The sequence below is a fragment of the Theropithecus gelada genome, chromosome 3 (genome assembly GCF_003255815.1).
Source record: "Theropithecus gelada isolate Dixy chromosome 3, Tgel_1.0, whole genome shotgun sequence".
NCBI lineage: Eukaryota > Metazoa > Chordata > Mammalia > Primates > Cercopithecidae > Theropithecus > Theropithecus gelada.
The window spans coordinates 68,422,163-68,443,190 of NC_037670.1; the positions used below are offsets into that span (position 1 = coordinate 68,422,163).

General features: G+C 51.4%; 2 protein-coding genes across 5 annotated transcripts; both read left to right on the forward strand.

Moving 5' to 3' along the window:
• Positions 1 to 940: 940 nt before the first annotated feature.
• TMED4 (transmembrane p24 trafficking protein 4) lies at positions 941 to 5,306 on the forward strand. Of its 4 annotated transcripts, none has more exons than XM_025377992.1 (5): positions 941 to 1,189; positions 1,416 to 1,516; positions 1,665 to 1,790; positions 2,000 to 2,146; positions 3,602 to 5,306. In XM_025377992.1, the coding sequence occupies exons 1-5, from the start codon at positions 1,030 to 1,032 to the stop codon at positions 3,749 to 3,751; spliced, it is 684 nt and encodes a 227-aa protein (XP_025233777.1). In that variant the 5' UTR covers positions 941 to 1,029; the 3' UTR covers positions 3,752 to 5,306. The 4 variants fall into 4 exon arrangements, with proteins under 4 accessions (XP_025233777.1, XP_025233780.1, XP_025233779.1 ...); XM_025377995.1 differs by having other exon boundaries at positions 941 to 1,182; XM_025377994.1 differs by lacking the exon at positions 2,000 to 2,146.
• Positions 1,009 to 17,715, forward strand: DDX56 (DEAD-box helicase 56). The gene is made up of 18 exons (XM_025377991.1): positions 1,009 to 1,182; positions 1,416 to 1,516; positions 1,665 to 1,790; positions 2,000 to 2,146; positions 8,140 to 9,304; positions 9,398 to 9,559; positions 10,102 to 10,262; positions 10,406 to 10,576; positions 10,713 to 10,803; positions 11,414 to 11,658; positions 12,288 to 12,407; positions 13,033 to 13,146; positions 13,267 to 13,361; positions 13,966 to 14,039; positions 14,176 to 14,265; positions 14,925 to 15,030; positions 16,619 to 16,692; positions 17,051 to 17,715. Exons 5-18 carry the CDS (start codon positions 9,245 to 9,247, stop codon positions 17,126 to 17,128), a joined length of 1,641 nt encoding a protein of 546 aa, XP_025233776.1. The 5' UTR covers positions 1,009 to 1,182; positions 1,416 to 1,516; positions 1,665 to 1,790; positions 2,000 to 2,146; positions 8,140 to 9,244; the 3' UTR covers positions 17,129 to 17,715.
• The last annotated feature ends 3,313 nt before the right edge of the window (positions 17,716 to 21,028 follow it).

The window sequence follows — 21,028 nt, forward strand, 5'->3', positions numbered from 1 at the left end:
TCAGATTCCATGCCTACTAAGTAGCATTCTAGTTTGTTTTTCACTTTCAAAAGGGTTTGCTGTAACTAGGGGATGTAAACAAGCTCCATGACCCTACTTATTCCAAGTTTTCGTTTCACCCTCCACCTTTTTTTTTAAGACAGGGTATCACGCTCGGTCGCCCAGGCTGGAGCACGATCACTGCTTAATGCATACTCGATCTCCTGGGTTCAGGCGATCCTCCTGCCTCAGCCTCCTAAGTAGCTGGGACTGCAGGCGCACACTACCATACCGGTTAATTTTTTTTTTTTTTTTGTAGAAATGGGGGTTTCACCATGTTGCCCAGGCTGGTCCGGAACTCGTGGATTCAAGGGATCCGCCCGCCTCAGCCTCCCAGAGTGCTGGGATTACAGGTGTCAGCCACGAAGCCCGGCCCCAGCTTCTTAAAAGAATGATCCGAAACTATGGCAGCACTGGGCTTTTAGTCCCTACCCAAGAAATGCCCGCTCGCAGAGGCTCGGCGCGGCAGGGTCTCCCGACGTGACAGGGTGTGGGTCTGAATTCAGCCTTGGTTCTTACGAGTCAGGTGAATACGCAAAGAAAAACATCACAGGGCTTCCTCATTGTTTTTAGCACAGAAAACACTCGAGAGCCCGCGCTGAGAACCCAAAAGGCACGCTTCAGGCCATCGTAGCTACCAAGCCTGGCCAGATTCTGAAACCCAAATCGCTAACTGGGGACCGAGGGCGGGCGTGACTGCGCAGGCGTGTCTCCCCAGCAAGATGCTGGAGGTAAGTTGTGGCGTAGGGGGTGAGAAATTGAGAGCGGACGTCATTGCGCATGCGCCCTTCTGCCGTCATTGCGGCTGTGGGTGGGTCCCGGACTGTGGCGCGGAGCCCGGCAGTGTTCGGTACGGAAGGGGTTGCAGGAGACGGCGATTGGATATCACTGCGCAGGCGTCCTCTTCCCCTAACGCTCAGGGTCGCTAGGGTGGCGCGCAGGCGCAGAGCGGAGCGCAGATGTGCGCAGGCGCCTAGGGGGTGAGGCGCGATGGCAGGTGTCCGGGCTGGGCTTCTGCGGGCGATGGGGTGGCAAGTACTGCTGCTTCTCGCGCTGTGCGCCACAGGCGCCCGGGGGCTCTACTTCCACATCGGCGAGACCGAGAAGCGCTGTTTCATCGAGGAAATCCCCGACGAGACCATGGTCATCGGTCAGGCGGGCTGAGGGTGGGGAGGCCCTTGGTACCCCGCTCAGCCCTCGGCGGCTCTCTCTCCTCCCGAGCCCAGCCGGGTCGCTGCCCCCGCCCCATACCTAGCCTGAGGGGTGCCCCGAGGACGCAAGGCCCCCTGCCTAGAGCCCCGGACCGCACGTCTGAGGGGGTCGGGCGGAGAGGCGGCCCACTAGGGCCGGGTCGTGACTATGTGTCTGCCCCGCAGGCAACTATCGTACCCAGATGTGGGATAAGCAGAAGGAGGTCTTCCTGCCCTCGACCCCTGGCCTGGGCATGCATGTGGAAGTGAAGGACCCCGACGGCAAAGTAAGGCTGGCGCTGGTCCACGCAGCCGTTCTTCAGTGGAGCTCCCGTGGGGTGTAAAGCACTGCCTGGTCGAGCCCTCAAGGGACAGGAGGTTGAACCTGGACAGGCTGCGGTATAAAGGTGGGGCCTTCACTCACACATGTTGCAGGTGGTGCTGTCCCGGCAGTACGGCTCGGAGGGCCGCTTCACGTTCACCTCCCACACGCCCGGTGACCATCAAATCTGTCTGCACTCCAACTCTACCAGGATGGCTCTCTTCGCTGGTGGCAAACTGGTAAGAGGATTCTCTCTTTGGCTTCAGCTTAGAATCTCTCACTTGTTTCCAAATTTTGATTTATCATCATTTTGACACTTTGTAGCACAGTCAGAATCGGGGAGACAGATGTTGCCCTCTGCTCCACAGCCAGGGACAATAGTGGGTTCCATACCCTGGAACAGACAACTGGAGGCCCCACCACTCATACATTCCATGTTTCCTTGTAGCGTGTGCATCTCGACATCCAGGTTGGGGAGCATGCCAACAACTACCCTGAGATTGCTGCAAAAGATAAGCTGACGGAGTTACAGCTCCGCGCCCGCCAGTTGCTTGATCAAGTGGAACAGATTCAGAAGGAGCAGGATTACCAAAGGGTAAGTGCATATCTCCTTGTAATTGGAGAGGTCAGTTGACCTTTATACCCACTATACCTGCTCAAGTTTCTGCTTGGGAGATCAGCTCTGCAGAGAATGGAATGAAAGGTATTGGTGTATATAGATTTTTTGTTTGTTTTTGAGATGGAGTTTCACTCTTGTTGCCCAGGCTGGAGTGCAATGGCACAATCTTGGCTCACTGCAACCTCCCCCTCCCCGGGTTCAAGCGATTCTCCTGCCTCAGCCTCCTGAGTAGCTGGGATTACAGGTGTGCGCCACCACGCCTGGTTAATTTTGTACTTTTAGTAGAGATGGGCTTTCTCCATGTTGGTCAGGCTGGTCTCAAACTCCTGACATCAGGTGATCCGCCTGCCTCAGCCTCCCAAAGTGCTGGGATTACAGGTGTGAGCCACCGTGCCCTGCCTGTTTTGCTTTTTTATCAAAACTTTTTGTTGTGGTAAAATACACATAACACCAAATGTGCCATTTTAATTCAGTGGTATTAAGTGCATTCATAATGTTGAGATACCAACACCATCATCCAGCTCCAGAAGTTTTTCGTCTTCTCAAACTAAAAATCTGTACTTGTTTTGTCTTGTTTTTGAGGTGGAGTCTCACTTTGTTGCCCAGGCTGGAGCGCAGTGGTGTGATCTCGGCTCACTGCAACCTCCGCCTCCTAGGTTCAAGTGATTCCCCTGCCTCAGCCTCCCGAGTAGCTGGGATTACAGGCGAGTGCCACCATGCCTGGCTCATTTTTGTGTTTTTAGTAGAGACTGGGTTTCACCATGTTGGCCAGGCTGGTCTTGAACTCCTGACCTCAGGCGATCCACTGCCTCAGCCTTCCAAAGTGTTGGGATTACAGGCCTGAGCCACTGCACCCAGCAAATCTGTACTTATTATAAACAATAACTTCCCGTTTCCTTTTCTTCTGATACCCACCATTCTACTTTCTGTCTCTATCATCCCAACTACGCTACTTCATATAAGCAGAATCATTCAGTATTTCTCCTTTTGTGATTGGCTTATTTCACTGAGTATAATGTTCTCACAGTTCATCCATGTTATAGCATGTGTCAGAATTTCTTTCTTTAAGGTTAATATTCCATTGTATGCATGTGCCACATTTCGCTTTCAGTAGTCATTTTTAAGCTCTATAAAATAAAGTGAAGAAAGAATAGTTCACAATCTAGTAATAGCCATTGCCTGTTTCTCTTGCAATCTTGTTGGAAATGATAGGATCATGATTTCAGTCCCAACAGAGATGCTTGTGGAGGAACAGCCCATCCCTTTCTTGGGGCAGCCTCATTAGGGAGACGATAGCACTCCTAATGGAGTCACAGGTAGTATTCCAAAAGGAGTTTGGCCCTGGAGTTGAGTAGTTACATGCAGGGAGGGACCTCACAACAGCCAGGGACTGTTTCTCCTGCTCATTTAACCCTGTGTTGCCCCACACAGTATCGTGAAGAGCGCTTCCGACTGACAAGCGAGAGCACCAACCAGAGGGTCCTATGGTGGTCCATTGCTCAGACTGTCATCCTCATCCTCACTGGCATCTGGCAGATGCGTCACCTCAAGAGCTTCTTTGAGGCCAAGAAGCTGGTGTAGTGCCCTCTTTGTATGACCCTTCCTTTTTACCTCATTTATTTGGTACTTTCCCCACACAGTCCTTTATCCACCTGGATTTTTAGGGAAAAAAAATGAAAAAGAATAAGTCACATTGGTTCCATGGCCACAAACCATTCAGATCAGCCACTTGCCAACCCTGGTTCTTAAGGACACAGGACATTAGTCCAATCTTTCAAAATCTGTGTTAGGGCTTATGAGGAATCAGAACCCAGGACTCAGTCCTGCCTCTTTTGCCTCAAGTGATTTTCCTCTGTTTTTCACTAAATAAGCAAATGAAAACTCTCTCCATTACCTTCTGCTCTCTTTGTCCACTTACGCAGTAGGTGACTGGCATGCGCCACAGAGCAGGCCCTGCCTCACTGTCTGCTAGTCAGTTCTGGGTTCACTCAGTGGCTTTGTGAATGTAAATAAGGGGCAGGTCTTGGCCCTAGAGGATTGAAATGTTTTTCTATATCTTAGAACTATTTTTGGATAAATTATATATTTTCCTTCCTAGTAGAAGTGTTACTGCCTGTGACTAGCTCCAAACACCCATGCAGTTTCTGCATTCTGGGTTTTTTTAATTTATTTTTTTTGAGTTTTGCTCTTGTCGCCCAGGCTGGAGTGCAATGGCATGATTTCAGCTCACTGGCAACCTCTGCCTCCCGGGTTCAAATGATTCTCCTGCCTCAGTCTCCTGAGTAGCTGGGATTACAGGTGCCCGCCACCACGCCCAGCTAATTTTTGTAGTTTTAGTAGAGATGGGGTTTCACCATGTTGGCCAGGCTGGTCTTGGACTCCTGATCTCAGTTGATCCACCTGCCTCAGCCTCTGCATTCAGTTTATTCACACATTTTTGGTTACTCCCATGGCAGCTCCTAGGATTTCAGTGGTCTGTGGGCCAGAAAGCAGGCATTGAGTCTGATCTCAAGGCTGTATCAGAGGGCCAAGCAGAGTTCTTTTGGATACCTGCTTTTCATCCCACAGGGCCTCAGAGTCAGAGGTAAGGTAGCAACAGAGCTAGCATGGGTTAATGCACTCTTACCCTCCTTCTCAACTTTTATTTAAGCTGTGCTAAATGTTTTCTTCGAGGGAACCAGATTTGGTTCTTTGCAGAATTTTCCAGTGAAATAAAACATGTTGTAATAGCTGCGTTTGAGATGAAATAAGAGGTTGTGGGCAGACGGGAGGCACCTAAAGGAAAAGAGGAAAGGTGCCTGGACTGCCTATGCAGATGACCTGGAGTGGACTTCACTATGGACTCGTGGTGCTAAAGCTTGGCTTGAACAGGCAGTCTAGGGGACATGGGAATACACAGGGTGGTTGCTCAGTCATTTGCAAAGGTCAACCAAATAGAACACACATTTGCAAGATATCATCTGAGGAAATTAAGTACCTTCTTAGCCATCTGAATCATAAATTTGAACAAATATACTTCCCTCATGCCCTTCTGTATAAAACTTAATACCATTAGTTCCCCATTCTTGACATTTTATTTCAGTTATTATATATTTATTTGAAATATTTATTAAATTACCTGACCCACAGAACTAAATTCTTCTTTTGTTGTTTATGTCCTGTACCATATATATACCTATATATATATATATATAATTTTTATGTTCATTTATTTGAGACAGTCTTGCTCTGTCACCCAGACTGGAGTGCAGTGGCATGATCTTGGCTCACTGCAACCTCTGCCTCCCGGGTTCAAGCAATTCTGCCTCAGCCTCCTGAGTAGCTGGGATTACAGGCACCTACCACCACACCCGGCTACTTTTGTATTTTTATTTTATTTTATTTTATTTTATTTTATTTTATTTTATTTATTTGAGATGGAGTCTCACTCTGTCGCCCAGGCTGGAGTGCAGTGGTGTAATCTTGGCTCGCTGCAACCTCCACCTCCTGAATTCAAGAGATTCTCCTGCCTCAGACTGCTGAGTAGCTGGGATTACAGGTACCTGCCACCATGCCCAGCTAATTTTTGTTTAGTAGAGAAGGGGTTTTGCCATGTTGACCAGGCTGGTCTTGAACTCCTGACCTCAGGTGATCTGCCCGCCTCGCCTCCCAAAGTGCTGGGATTACAGGTGTGAGCTGGCTGGGCATGGGTGATGGGGTCTTGCTCTGTCCCCAAGGCTAGAGTGTAGTGGTGCCATAGCTCAAAGCAACCTTGAGCTCCCAGGTTCAAGTGATCCTCCTACCTTACCCTCCAAAGTAGCTGGTACTACAGGTATACCCCACTGTGCCTGGCTATTTTTACTCTTAAAAATACATGTGGTCTGGACACGGTGGCTCACGCCTGTAATCCTAGCACTTTGGGAAGCCAAGGTGGGTGGATCCTATAGCCCAGGAGTTCGAGACCAGCCTGGGCAACATGGCAAAATCTTGTCTATGCAAAAAATACAAAAAATTTAGCTGGCGGAACACACCTATAGTCCCAGCTACTTGAGAGGCTGGGATGGAAAGATCACTTGAGCCCGGGAGGTCAAGGCTGCAGTGAGCAATGATCGTGCCACTGCACTCCAGGCTGGGCAACAGAGTGATCCCATCTGAAAAAAAAAAAAAAACCAAAACGCAATTTAGGACCAGGTGGGGTGGCTCACACCTATAATCCCAGCACTTTGGGAGGCCAAGGCAGGTGGATCACCTGAGGTCAGGAGTTTGAGACCAGGCTGGCAAACATGGTGAAACCCTGTCTCTACTAAAAGTATAAAAATTAGCCAGGCTTGGTAATGTGTGCCTGTAATCCCAGCTATTCAGGAGGCTGAGGCAGGAGAACCGCTTGAACCCAGGAGGAGGTTGCAATGAGCAGAAATCGAGCTACTGCACTGCAGCCTGGGGGGCAGAGTGAGACTCTGTCTCAAAAAAAAAAAAATTTTAGTTCTCTAGGCTTTTCCATTTAATATTTTTATATCCTCATATTTCTAAATCTGGATAACAGTGTTACAGTCCAGTAAGGTGAATTGTGAATTGCTGAAATTCTTCAGATGTTTTAAAGAGTTTTCAGTATTCCTCATGTTGGAATTAATGCAGAGAAAAATCATGTCCTTTGAACTAGTTACATGTTGTGGAATTCTGGCCTGCAGCTTTTGGGGATTATGTGACATACTGGGAGGGACACATTTCTGCTCTGTGGCTGTTATTAGAAATCTAGTCGGCAAATCAGACTAAGCTTGTGAGAAGACAGGAAGGCACAGATTAAGGTTGAGCCGGCCTTCAACAGGTTTGGCTGGCAGTAGACACAATGGAGCACATCTTAACTATTCTGGTAGGTCCTGGGTTTCTCTTGGTAGTTTTTGATAGAAAGGGGAATGGTGTGAGGAAAAAGTGGGCACACATTTCACCTTTCCACTGATGAGACAGGTGGAATTGGGATAGTCAGTGGATGGGCCAATAGCTGGTGGCTGTGAGAAGAATGAGGATTTCCATACTGGTGTGTCATATTTGCAGATAGGTTGTGACCTAAAAAGTTTTTTAAAAAACAGCAGTTAGGGGCCGGGCGCGGTGGCTCATGCCTGTAATCCCAGCACTTTGGGAGGCTGAGGCAGGCGGATCACAAGGTCAGGAGATTGAGACCATCCTAGCTAACATGGTGAAACCCTGTCTCTACTAAAAATACAAAAAATCAGCCGGGCTTGGTGGCGGGAGCCTGTAGTCCCAGCTACTCAGGAGGCTGAGGCAGGAGAATGGCGTGAACCTGGGAGACGGAGCTTGCAGTGAGCCGAGATCGTGCCACTGCACTCCAGCTTGGGCGACAGAGTGAGACTCTGTCTAAAAAACAAACAAAAAAAAAAACAGCAGTTAGGGTACACAAAAATTTTGGTGATTTTCCCCTGAATACTACCCTTGACTCTATTTCTAAATTCCTGCTTTCTCAGAGTTTACAACATCCTTGCCAAACAGCCTTCTCCCTCCTTACCACAAAAAAAGAAAAAAAAGTTCTGGGGTTGGGAGGACACTCCATTCTTAACATCCTCTATATCCCAGCCCAGTTCCCCAGCTCTCGCTGGAACTAGTTGTACCTATCTTCATCATTTGGTCCCAGCATGACTACCCATTGGTGCATGAGCTGATGTGTTAACCTAACAGCCAGATGCTAGTCTCTGGTACTCAGATGCTGGGCTGCATCATATAGGATACACAGGATCACCCTGGAAGCTTGTTGACATAGATTCCTGTGCAACACTCAGATACAGTCTTAATGTAGATTTGTGTTGGGTGGTATGGTAGGCAGAATAATGGCCTACCACTCTGAAACACGTGAATATGTTACCTAACATGACAAAAGAGAATTAAATTGCTAATCAGATGACTGTAAAATAGATTATCCTGGATCATCTGGATGGGCCTAATGTAATCACAAAGGTCTGTTTCCTTGCCTCTTCCAGCTTGGCTCTGGCTCCCTTCCTCCAGCAAGGGTGGGTTGAGTCTTCACATGGCACCACTTTGACCTCTTCTGCTTCCCTCTTCTACACTGAAAGACTTGTGGGCCAGGAGGGGTGGCTCGCACCTGTAATCCCAGCACTTTGGTAGGCCAAGGAATGCAGATCACTTAGCCCCAGGAGTTCAAAACCGTCCTGGGCAACATGGCGAAACCCCATCTAGAAAGAAAAGAGAAGGGAGGGGGGAGGGGGACATACATATATATACACACACATATATGTACGTACATACATACACACTAACTGGACGTGGTGGTGCGTGCCTGTAGTCTTAGCTTTCCAGGAGGCTGAGGTGGGAGGATCGCGCCAGCCTGGATAACAGTCATGTCTCAAAAAAAAAGATTTGTGATTAGGATTCTTGGTCCTCACCTGTATTAGTTTCCTATTGCTACTGTAACAAATTATCACAAATTTAGTGGCTTAAAACGACGCAAGTCTGTAGGTCAGAAGTCTGACACGGGTCTTAACTGGCGACCCGAGTCAGACTTGGGACACAAAGAACAGAAACCAAGCTGTGTAGGTGTCTGACAGGCAGCCCGGTTAGGGAGCCCTACAGCAACCCGCCCTTCCTCTCTCTCAGGCAAAGTTGCTGCCATGGCTCATTATTCCAACCGGTTCCCTTCAGCCCAGTCGATCTCAGTGGCTCCATCACAGGGTGGTGTGCCCGGCGGGACCCTAACCCTAACCAAGCAGGGAGACGGTCGTGCCCGTCACGACCTCGGCCCTCGGCCCTCGGCCCCGGCCGAGGTTTCTCCTGCAGGTCGCGAGAATCAGGTGCGTCAGCGGCGTCCGGGAACGCCGGAGGAGTCTCTGGGGCGGCTCTGCAGTCATGAGGACCCCTTCGACCCCAGCACGGCCGCTCCACCGCCTCCTCCTAGACCCAGTCGCTGGCGCTGCGCAGTCGCAGAGCTCCGCCCGAACACCGGAAGCCTAGGCGCCAGCACTTCCGGGAAGTGACGGTGTCTCCGAAGCTGATTGGTTGTTGCTTTGCCCCCCGCGTCCGTGGCTTTTTTCCTGCAGTGCGTGCGTGCTGTCGTTAGTGAGCAGCGCCATGGAGGACTCAGAAGCACTGGGCTTTGAACACATGGGCCTCGATCCCCGGCTCCTGCAGGTACACGCGAGGGCTGGGGAGCCGGCTTATGGGCTCCGCGGGGCGCGCCATCACTCTTCGCGCCGCTTGAGCCGCACTCCTGGTCTCTCCTAGGCTGTCACCGATATGGGCTGGTCGCGACCTACGCTGATCCAAGAAAAGGCCATCCCACTGGCCCTAGAAGGGAAGGACCTCCTGGCTCGGGCCCGCACGGGCTCCGGCAAGACGGCAGCTTATGCTATTCCGATGCTGCAGCTGTTGCTCCACAGGAAGGCGGTGGGTAACGAGAAAGCTGAGGGGAGGAAGGAGGCGAGCTCCAAAAGCCTGGGAAGGGCTGTTCCCGTTTGTCGGAGGTTTTCTCTTGGTCCTGTACCCGTGCAGGCCGGCCTGAGAACCTGGTGCTGTTGTGGCAGACACTCTGGGCTGTAGTAGTTCAGGTTACCTGGATCCTTGTCCAGGCCCTGCTACCACCAACCTTTGCGTAATCTTCAACAAAGCACTTTATTTTGTTTCTTAACATAAAAAGAGAGCACATCTCTTTTTTCTACTTATAGAATTATTGTGAGAATTTAGCTTCATAACTAGTACGTTTAAAGTAGCTTCATAAACATAGAGTACGTTATTCTTTTTGAGGGTCAGTGCCTGAGGAAACAACTCTCCACTCTGCATTCTGAGGCTGGCAGAGTGATAGATAATCAAAATACTGCTGAGTAGGGTTGCAGCGATGGGTCAGTTAGGCTGGAACGGGTAGAGAAAAGCATCAGGTGGACACAGTGATGTGCACTGCTGGCTAAAGTCTTTAATTCATATTCTTACAGACAGGTCCGGTGGTAGAACAGGCAGTGAGAGGCCTTGTTCTTGTTCCTACCAAGGAACTGGCACGGCAGGCACAGTCCATGATTCAGCAGCTGGCTACCTACTGTGCTCGGGATGTCCGAGTGGCCAATGTCTCAGCTGCCGAAGACTCAGCCTCTCAGAGGTGGGTAAAAGCAGCAAAGCAGTACCTGAATGAAGCCACACAGAGTTGTGGGGTTGGGTTTGTGTGTGGCAAAAAAGAGCAAGTCCAGGGTGAGATCCCAGCTGCTACATTGTCCTTGATATTGATGTCTTGCCCACCTGCAGAGCTATGCTGATGGAGAAGCCAGATGTGGTCGTGGGGACCCCATCTCGCATATTAAGCCACTTGCAGCAAGACAGCCTGAAACTTCGTGACTCCCTGGAGCTTTTGGTGGTGGACGAAGCTGATCTTCTTTTTTCCTTTGGCTTTGAAGAAGAGGTCAAGAGTCTCCTCTGGTAAGGCAGAAGTGGGTGTGATTCCTAGTGGAAACATCTGTGAGTAGGAATTGGGACGAGAGTCAGGTGGCTGGAAGCCAGTTACTACAATTAGTGGCCCTTGGAGCTGGAATCTCACTGGACTCTTTCATTTCAGTCACTTGCCCCGGATTTACCAGGCGTTTCTCATGTCGGCAACTTTTAATGAGGACGTACAAGCACTCAAGGAGCTAGTATTACATAACCCGGTAAGAGGCACCATGAAAGTGTCTGGAGCTGCAGGCATGGGGGCACTCAAAGATCTTGATGCTCCTCCTTAGGGGAGCCTTTGGTGTTTTGGGTGGGACAGTTGTCACTTAGTGTCTCGTCCCTGGTCCTGAGGCACTAAAAGTCAGTGGTCTAAAATCACTGTATATTTCCCAGTGTCCACAGGGGATGTCTCCCATTTCAGGCCATACTTTGCCTAAAATCCTGAGCAAGGACCTCCCCTCAGGGGCAGCTTTGAGCAGCAGAGCGAAAATTCTAAGGCCAAGGTTCTCATCTTAAGTAAACTTTACCTTTCAGAAGGCGTGTTGCTGTAGGCCTTCCCTCCTCGATGTAGTCCTTTATTGATGTGTTTCTCTTTGTTCTGTGCTTGGAAGTATTTTATATATGGTTTTGGTGGTATACTCTATATACCACAACAATTAGGGCATTTTGGGGTTTTAGGTTACAAAACTGGAGGAGACTTAGGGTGCCAGGAATCCTTAAATGCATCTCTGCCCTGCACTAAAATGTTGATGCTTTGATTGGTGAGTAAGTGGCCATACCATCTCTGTGTTCTTTTCCTTTCTGACCACAGGCCTGTTTTCTCCCCAGGTTACCCTTAAGTTACAGGAGTCCCAGCTGCCTGGGCCAGACCAGTTACAGCAGTTTCAGGTGGTCTCTGAGACTGAGGAAGACAAATTCCTGCTGCTGTATGCCCTGCTCAAGCTGTCATTGATTCGGGGCAAGTCTCTGCTCTTTGTCAACACTCTAGAGCGGAGTTACCGGCTACGCCTGTTCCTGGAGCAGTTCAGCATTCCCACCTGTGTGCTCAATGGCGAACTTCCACTGCGCTCCAGGTTTGCTACAGCCAACATCTTGGTTGAGATAAGTTGAAGATAGAGATGGAAAGGGGACCCAGTTAATGTTCTGTTTCTTAAGCACTTAGTAGAGGCCAGGTTCGAGATGTAACTGATACTGACTGGCTTCTCCCAACTCCAAAATCCCTATCATGGCGGGGCGCCGTGGCTCATACCTGTAATCCCAGCACTTTGGGAGGCCAAGGTGGGCGGATTGCCTGAGTTCGGGAGTTCAAGACCAGCCTGGCCAGCATGGTGAAACCCCGTCTCTACTAAAAATACAAAAATTAGCCAGGCGTGGTGGCAGGTGCCTGTAATCCCAGCTACTCGGGAAGCTGGAACAGGAGAATTGCTTAAACCCGGGAGGTGGAGGTTGCAGTGAGCTGAGATTGTGCCATTGCACTCCAGCCTGGTGAACAAGAGTGAAACTCTGTCTCAAAAAAAAACAAAACCCTGTCATTATTTTATTTCCAGCTGAGGAAACTGAGGCACAATGATTAAGTAGGGAAAGAGATTAAGAAGAGGAAAAAGTAGGAAAGGGTGATGGTTACTATGATAGTAGGGATGGCAGAGGGGCCTCAAGCTTGCTCTGCCGAGCTGATTCTCTCTCTGTCCACTCTTGGCTGCAGGTGCCACATCATCTCACAGTTCAACCAAGGCTTTTACGACTGTGTCATAGCAACTGATGCCGAAGTCCTGGGGGCCCCGGTCAAGGGCAAGCGTCGGGGCCGAGGACCCAAAGGAGACAAGTGAGTCCATGCCTCTTTTTCCATCCCTCCCCAGAAAGACCGGTTTCTTTTAGCTTTTTGGAAGACTAAAACTGGAGTGCACAGAGCAGGGAGCCAAACCTTCCAGGCCTGGCTGGTAGTGTAGCCCAGAGAGCCCCGCAGGTTCTTGCTCAGCTGCCCGGATATAAAGAAGGGAGTGGATGGTGCACACTGCATATGCAGCATGAAGGGCAAGACTGGTGGGGTTGTTGGCATGCAGAGCCCTGCAGGGGAGATGGCCTGTCCTGCATGTGACTGTGACTTACAGGGAGCATATTTCTGAAGGGAAAAGGAACCCCCAACTCTCCAGTCTCTCTCCACCTGAAGGCTTGACTAGCTCAGGGTTGGTTCTCAGATCACCATGTAGGGCATTGAGTTCTGCTGTTGTCCCAGAACGGAGGTCAGGCCAGGATTTGGCTCCATGTCAAAGCTCCAGGCTGCCCCAGGAAACCCTGACTCCTGGAACGGTTCCGTTGTTGAAGAGTCCTCTGTATGTCAGGGTCTTATGATCTACAGGCATTGTTTAGAGGAAGTTTTGCTGATTCAGCTTGTGAATACCTGCCTAGAGGAGAGGAAGGGTCCGACTGACATTGAGTTATCTCTGCAGGGCCTCTGATCTGGAGGCAGGTGTGGCCCGGGGCATAGACTTCCACCATGTGTCTGCTGTGCTCAACTTTGATCTTCCCCCAACCCCTGAGGCCTACATCCATCGAGCCGGCAGGTAGGAGGGCTAGGAGCGTGATGGCCCAGGCACCTGTGTGGTGGGCACGCTGAGGGACTTGGGGTGTACTGTACAGAGCCTGCAGGTTGGAGATGCAAGCTGCACTGTCTCTCCTTGCAGGACAGCACGCGCTAACAACCCAGGCATAGTCTTAACCTTTGTGCTGCCCACGGAGCAGTCCCACTTAGGCAAGATTGAGGAGCTTCTCAGTGGAGGTAAGAGCCTGGCTCTTGTGGGCCTGGGCCAGGGTCAGGCTTCTCGCACAATGCTTTAAAATTCCATGATGATGATGACAGAGGTCACAACATAGTATGACACGCCACTTCCACCATCCATCCTTGTTTTGCCCTGAGTGGCAGGCACTGTTCCCCTTGAGAGATAAACAAATTGAGGTAATTTGTCCAAAGTCATGTTTACTGTCTGCCTCATGAGCGTTGAGTGACCTGACATGCTGCTGTGACAGCTCAGGACACCACCTGACCCCAGGGTGCTGGGTGATCCTAGACTGCTCTCTGTGGCCATCGTCACGGGGTACCTTGACTCCCAAGGAATACTATGGGGTACTCCTTGGGAGAGGAGAAGAGAGTGGGTGACGGGTTCTTGGGCTCGGGGCCACACAGGCCACCCCCATCCACACACAGGTACAGATGGGTCATCACTGTAAGAGGTCCAGGTACAGCTAAGCTACATGTTTGGCATCCCAGGAAGGCGGTGGGTCCCCTGCAGCTTTGCCCCAAGGAGGAGGTGCAGGAGACCTTCATTGAAGACCTTGTCCTAAGGCCTCAGCCTGTGGGACCCTCACTGCTTTCTTCTCCACAGAGAACAGGGGCCCCATTCTGCTCCCCTACCAGTTCCGGATGGAGGAGATCGAGGGCTTCCGCTATCGCTGCAGGGTGAGCTGCTGTGGTGGGGAGGGGAATGAGAGGGGAGGGACTGTGGCCCAGGGATTGCACCCTGTTGCTGAGCATCCAGGCGTGAGGGAGGATTTGGGGCAGCCTCACTGTCTTGACCTTCAGTGTCCACCCCCAGGATGCCATGCGCTCAGTGACTAAGCAGGCCATTCGGGAGGCGAGATTGAAGGAGATCAAGGAGGAGCTTCTGCACTCTGAGAAGCTTAAGGTGAGGGGATGGGAAGTGAGGAGGGGACAAATCTTAGACGGCTGCCCTTTTTTGGAGACTCGCTGAGCTCCGAGTGGTGAGAAGCAGAGAACTGGGCCGTTTTCTGGCCTTTGGCACAGAAAGGGAGGAAATGGAAGGAAGCCAGTCTGTTCTGCTTGGTGGTAAATTGGCACAACCTTATGGTGGACACTGTCCAGCAGAATTACAAGCTCATGTGTCCTTTCATCCAAAATTCCACTTCTGGAACTTAATCTTGGTCACACTTGTGAATGTGCACGGTCAAGCATGTGTCTGCATTCCTCATGGCATTATCATGGAACCAAAAGATGGAAACAGCCCGGGGCCACCATCGGGGGCTTGCTAGGTAAGCTCGGGTGCATCCAGAGCCGAAAGTTACATGGGAAGGAACGAGGTTGGTTGTGTGTCCATATGAAACAGTCTGTAAGGTGATGCCCAGCAAAAAGTGGTGCAGGAGACTGCCGTGTGTGTCGTGGAGAAGGGAAAATAGAAACGTCCACTCCCGGGAGGTGTGAGAAATGTGCAGAAGCAGGTGCCTCATGCCTTTTGAAACACATGACTGTGTTATCCTTTGAAAGCTCAGTCTGTGAAGTCACACAAGAAAGATGCTCACGCTGTGGCTCTCCCTCTTCCCCCGGCAGACATACTTTGAAGACAACCCCAGGGACCTCCAGCTGCTGCGGCATGACCTACCTTTGCACCCCGCAGTGGTGAAGCCCCACCTGGGCCATGTTCCTGACTACCTGGGTGAGTGTGGCCTGATGGGGCAGGAAGTAGCAGGCTGGGGAAGTGGCATTAATTTCTCCGCTGCTGGATCAGCCCCTGTGCTTGGTGCTGGGGATGCTCAGGCAGAATAGGACCTGGAGACGCTGGCAGCACGCGGGCATGTAAACAGGCACACCCCTGTGTTTCTAAACTTGTTTGCTTGGTCCCACAGGTTAGCTGTCACTGTCTCCATTTTAGAGATGAGAAAATTGAGGTAGTGCAGAGTGGGTGGCAGACCCAGGATTTCAGGCCAGGTGGTCTCCAGAGCTGGGCCAAATTGCTATCCATGGGTCAAAGGGAGTGAACAGGTTTGGGAGAGAGTCACGGGCAGGAGGCAGAGAAAGCCACCTGAGCTGCAAAAGACTCAAGATTAGCAGCCACTGAAGAGGCATCTGTGGAGTCTCTGGGTAAGAACAGTCAGCAGGGAGACAAACACTGTAAGGCCTAAACAGAAAAGGTGGCAAAAGAAGAGCCAGTGGTGGTGGGAGGAATGCGGGGGTAGTGTAGGCATGGGGTCAGGACCCTGGGATTGGTTTCTGTGGTGCAGCCGGGCTAGAGCTTTATGTGACCTTTAAAGCTGGGGACCTCTCTTCATCTTAGGCAGGCTCTGGGTAATGACTTCTTTCAGTGTCTCATAGGAGATGTTTTTGCTAATGAGTATGTGTGACTTTTATGCCTAAAATGGATTGAAGGAGAAGAGTGGTGGAGATGAGGCTGTGGGCAGCAAGTGCAGGACCCTTCCCAGTGCCACAGGCTCTGCTCAGCCTGGACCTGCAGCCACCCAGCGGGTGTGGTGTTGCTGCTGTGGAGGTGACAAAGGGTGGAGATGGAATGTTCCAGGGCAGGAAAAACCTGGACACTGGGAAAGGAAGGATCCAGAAGAGATGGGAACATGAAAATGCCAGAGAGAGTGGTGGGGGCCAGGTTCTCACAGGATAGTGAGCTGGAAGAGACCCCAGTCCAGGTCCTGGCCTGAGATGTGAGGAGGGTAGTTGGGAGGGTGGGTAGGGAGGAAGAGGGTAAGGCCAGAGCTTTGGCCTGAGGAACCCAGTCTGCTGCTATAGCGGAGTCACTTGCCAAGGTGTGGCCAGGAGGTTTAGAAGGACGGGGAGAAGGTGGAAAGGTGTCAGGATGTGGGATGTTTGACACTTGAAGAGGAGGGCCCACGTGTGGTTGGCTTGGGGGAGTCCGTGGGGTGGGCGAGTTGAAGATAGAGCCAAGATCAGGTGCAGCTGGGATGTGGGCCCCCTGTATCTGTAGTAATGGGCCACAGGTGAAGAAATTACCTGTTGACTTTTATTTCAGCTACATTTTCTTTCTTTAAGGGTGTCTTTTTCTTTCTTGTTACATGTTTATTGGAACAAATCTAAACAATACAGGAGAGTGATTTAGATAGTGGAAGTCTAAGGTGCTCACATTCTCCTAGCCCTGTGCAGGTGTGATAGTGAACAGGTATATGTCATAGGCTGCCAGTTGGGTCAGAATTGAAGAATTTGCTGCAGAATCAGTGGGAGGGCAGGGATGGGAGCAGTAGTGTTGAGCCCACTGCTTAGGCAAGCATCTCTTGCAGTTCCTCCTGCTCTTCGTGGCCTGGTGCGCCCTCACAAGAAGCGGAAGAAGCTGTCTTCTTGTAGGAAGGCCAGGGTATGGCTCCTGGGGACTTGGGGACAGCTGCAGGACTCCTCCCCACCTGCTCTTTGTCATCACCAGAATGTGTAGGCGCCTTGCCCTAGGGAGGGGGGGAGAGGGCACCCTAGAACCAGGCGCCCAAAATCTGGTGGCTGGGACACAATGTGGTGTAGGATAGGGATACTTTTGCAGCCGCCTGCAGGCCCTGCTTTTCTTTCCCCAGCTGCCTTTCCCCATTTCCTTGTCTGCAGCACCTTCTGGTCGTGTTGGCCAGGTGCCGGCACGGCTCCCTTGTGTCTTTCTCAGTTGGGTGGGTGGGTGGATAGTTTGTCAGCCTGATTCCCCCAACTAACCTGTGACTTTGCCTCCTTAGAGAGCGAAGTCCCAGAACCCACTGCGCAGCTTCAAGCACAAAGGAAAGAAATTCAGACCCACAGCCAAGCCCTCCTGAGGTTGTTGGGCCTCTCTGGAGCTGAGCACATTGTGGAGCACAGGCTTCCACCCTTCATGGACAGGCGAGGCTCTGGTGCTTACTGCACAGCCTGAACAGACAATTCTGGGGCTGGCAGTGCTGGGCCCTTTAGCTCCTTGGCACTTCCAAGCTGGCATCTTGCCCCTTGACAGCAGAATAAAAATTTTAGCTGCCCCAGTTTGTGCCTCCGGCATATGAAAAGGACTGTTCGAATCCCCAAAACATCAGGAGTCAGGAAACTTCTGGAAGACAGCAGCGCCTGGCTCTGCAGCTGCATGCAGTGCTTCACTTGGCCAGCAGAGGTCAGCTGTGCTGAGCTGCCCCAGCCATGAGAAGAGAAGCTTGCCCTTGCCGGCAGGTGGCTATGGCCGGCCCAGAGCCTTCCTGGGCAGCTGCTGCAGCCCTGCTGCCTGGGATCAGGCTGGGAGATGGGCCTTCCTGACCGCCAGCCTTCCTCTCCCCCAGCACACGCACATGTAGATTCGGGGGGAAGCTGCCTGCTCTTTCTTAGAGGAGCCAGGGCAGTTAATCTGCTGGTCCCTTTCTGAACAACTGTTGATGTGTGAGCTGTGTCTGTATGTTATGTGCGTAAGCGGTGGTGTAACATGCACACACATGTACTGTTCCTTGTGCCCTGGCTTCAGCTCTCCAGCTGCCTTCTCAGCCTGAAGGCTGGGCTTCTCTGCTGGCTTGAGGCCCTAGATTGCATGTCACCTGCTTACTAGGCGTCACAAGGCCAGGCTGGGGGCATGAGGAGGTTGGGGCAGCGGGAGAGTGGGGAGAAACTAGGGGAGTGCCTGCATATTTTAGAAAGAACCAAGTTTTTTCTTGGCAAAAACTTGTACAGAGACGAGTGAGGCTGGGCCTTTGGTCACGGTGGGACTGAAGCCAGCAGGACCCGAGATTTGGTGCCTCCATGATCCCTGCTCCTCTTCGGTTAATGCCCAAGGATTTCCATGAAGCCAGCGTGTATGATGGGGGCAGGAAGGTGGTATTTTCTGGGCAGGCGTGAACTAGAGCTGCCAGGGAGCTGCAGACAGTATTGCAGTCTGGTGGTTAGGAGTATTCAGAAGGAAAAAGTTAATGGAACTGGCGATAAAGAGCAACCATTTGAGCATCTACTGGGAGACACCTGTCAACTGCACAGACCCTATCAGTGGGCATCACTCCCACCTCTTAGAAGATGAGACAGGGCAGAGAGTGCCTGCAGTGCTGAGGCCTGGTCCTTGCCCTAGGTTGGCCTTCCCACCTGACTTCATGGAGTGCTGAGGCTGGTCCTGAGGACAGTGAGTGCCCTGGATGTTGCGACCAAGCTGTGTTCTAAAGTGATGCACAGCCTCCACTGTGTTTATCTCTCTGACCCTGTCACTACCAGTCACACCCTACCAAGAGAGCTTGTATCCCAGAGCCACCCTGGATGGAGAGGAGATTGGTTTCCCCAGTGATTTCCTTCTTGAGGGGATGGGGTAGAGGAACATGGAGCTAGCCTTTGCTGTATTCCTGCATGGGGACAGCAGGGTCTGGGCCCGGAGCAGAGGAGCTTGGGTAAAGGTATGGTGGCTGTTTGTTCAAAGTGTACATTCAGGCCAGGCGTGGTGGCTCACGCTTGTAATCCCAGCACGTTGGGAGGCTGAGGCAGGTGGATCACGAGGTCAGGAGATCAAGGCCATCCCAGCCAACGTGGTGAAACCCTGTCTACTAAAAATACAAAAATTAGCTGGGCGTGGTGGCACGTACCTGTAATCCCAGTTACCTGGGAGGCTGAGGCAGGAGAATCGCTTGAACCCGGGAGTCAGAGTTTGTGGTGAGCCAAGATCGCACCACTGCACTCCAGCCTGGTGACAGAGCGAGACTCCGTCTCAAAAAAAAAAAAGTGTACATTCAGGGCCAGGCCCGGTGGCTCACACCTGTAATCCCAGCACTTTGGGAGGCCGAGGCAGGTGGATCACGAGGTCAGGAGATTGAGGCCAGCTTGACCAATGTGGTGAAACCCCATCTCTACTAAAAATACAAAAATTAGCTGGGCAGGATGGTGAGCACTTGTAATCCTAGCTACTCGGGAGGCTGAGGCAGGAGAATCGCTAGAACCTGGGAGATGGAGGTTGCAGTGAGCCGAGATTGCGCCACTGCACTCCAGCCTTGGCAACAAAGCGAGACTCCGTCTCAAAAAACAAAAAGTGTACCTACCTTCCTCCTAATGGCATCCCTGGGGGAAGTTATTTCTACATTTTAAGTGGGGAAGATGAGGCTCAGAAGTTGCCTGGAGTATGAGGTTCTGTGCAGGGTTTGGACTCTGGCCTGTCTACCCTGGTGGAATAGCTGGTACCACGGGGGCTTTTGCTGTGGGGTTAGGCACCATGTGGGTGCTCTGGGGCCCTGGCATTGGATAGAATGGGAGGATTGCTTGAGCCCAGAAGTTCGAGGCTGTATGATCATGCAGCTGCCCTCCATCCTGGGCAACACACTGAGACTCTCTCTCTTTTTTTTTTTTGTTTTTTGTTTTTTGTTTTGAGACAGAGTCTCGCTTTGTTGACCAGGCTAGAGTGCGTTGGTGCAATCTCAGCTCACTGCAACCTCTGCCTCCTGGGTTTAGACAGTTCTCCCTGCCTCAGCCTCCTGAGTAGCTGGGATTACAGGCGGCCGCCACCATGCCTGGCTATTTTTTGTATTTTTAGTAGAGACTGGCTTTCACTATGTTGGTCAGGCTGGTCTTGAACTCCTGACTTCAGGTGATCCACCTCGGCCTCTCAAAGTGCTGGGATTATAGGTGTGAGCCACCATGCCTGGCCGTGAGACCCCTGTCTTTAAAAAATAAAGGACGGGGGCTGGGTGTGGTGGTTCACATCTGTAATCCCAGCACTTTGGGAGGCCAAGGTGGGCAGATCATGAGGTCAGGAGATGGAGACCATCCTCACTAACACGGTGAAACCCCGTCTCTACTGAAAATACAAAAAATTAGCCAGGCGTGGCGGCGGGCACCCGTAGTTCCAGCTACTCAGGAGGCTGAGGCAGGAGAATGGCGTGAACCCGGGAGGCGGAGCTTGCAGTGAGCTGAGATTGATGCCACTGCACTCCAGCCTGGGCGACAGAGCAAGACTCCGTGTGAAAAAAAATGAATAAAGAAAGAACAGGAAAGTCCGTCTTCGTGTCCTGAGACTACAGAGAGAAAGTATCCAGGGCTCGTTCAATACCCCACCTGGGAGGCAGTTACCTTGTGCCCATTTACATGTGAGCAAACAGGCACTCAGGGTTGGCCTCTTGGAGTTAGTCTCTCTGGCCAAAGCCTGTGCCCTTTGCACAAACATGCAAATCAGAACTGGGGCAGGCGTTGGATGAGGGTATGTGTGCTATGAGCAAATGAACGTAGGGCTGTCCAGGGCCAGACAGCACAGAGGACGTGTGGGCCTGGAAGGGAAGAAGGGGGTGTGGCATGTGCTGCCTGGAAGCCTAAGGCTTCACTAAACAGCAGAGAAGCTTGGATGGCTTTCAGACTGGTGACGCCCTGGGCTCAAGCAGGAAGGTCAGGAGAGTGCAGTGGCATCTCCACTCTGGGCTGGCACAGTTTTGCCCACACCTACACCTGAATGGGTGCCTGAGTGTCTGGACTGTGCTAGGGTGTGGAATCAGATGGACAAGGCACAGTCTATGAGGCAAGGAGCAGAGATGGTCAACCAATGCAGACTGCTCGATAGTCATGTTGGGAGTTCAGGGTACTGGAGGGCTATAAGGGGCCCTCACCCAGTTGGAGAGAATGCTGGCTTCCTTGAGAAAGTGGTGAAAGTGTCTCATTCCTAGACACTTTTCAAAAGAAGACATACATGCAACCAACAAACATTTGGAAAAAAAGCTCAATATCACTGATCATTAAAGAAACACAAA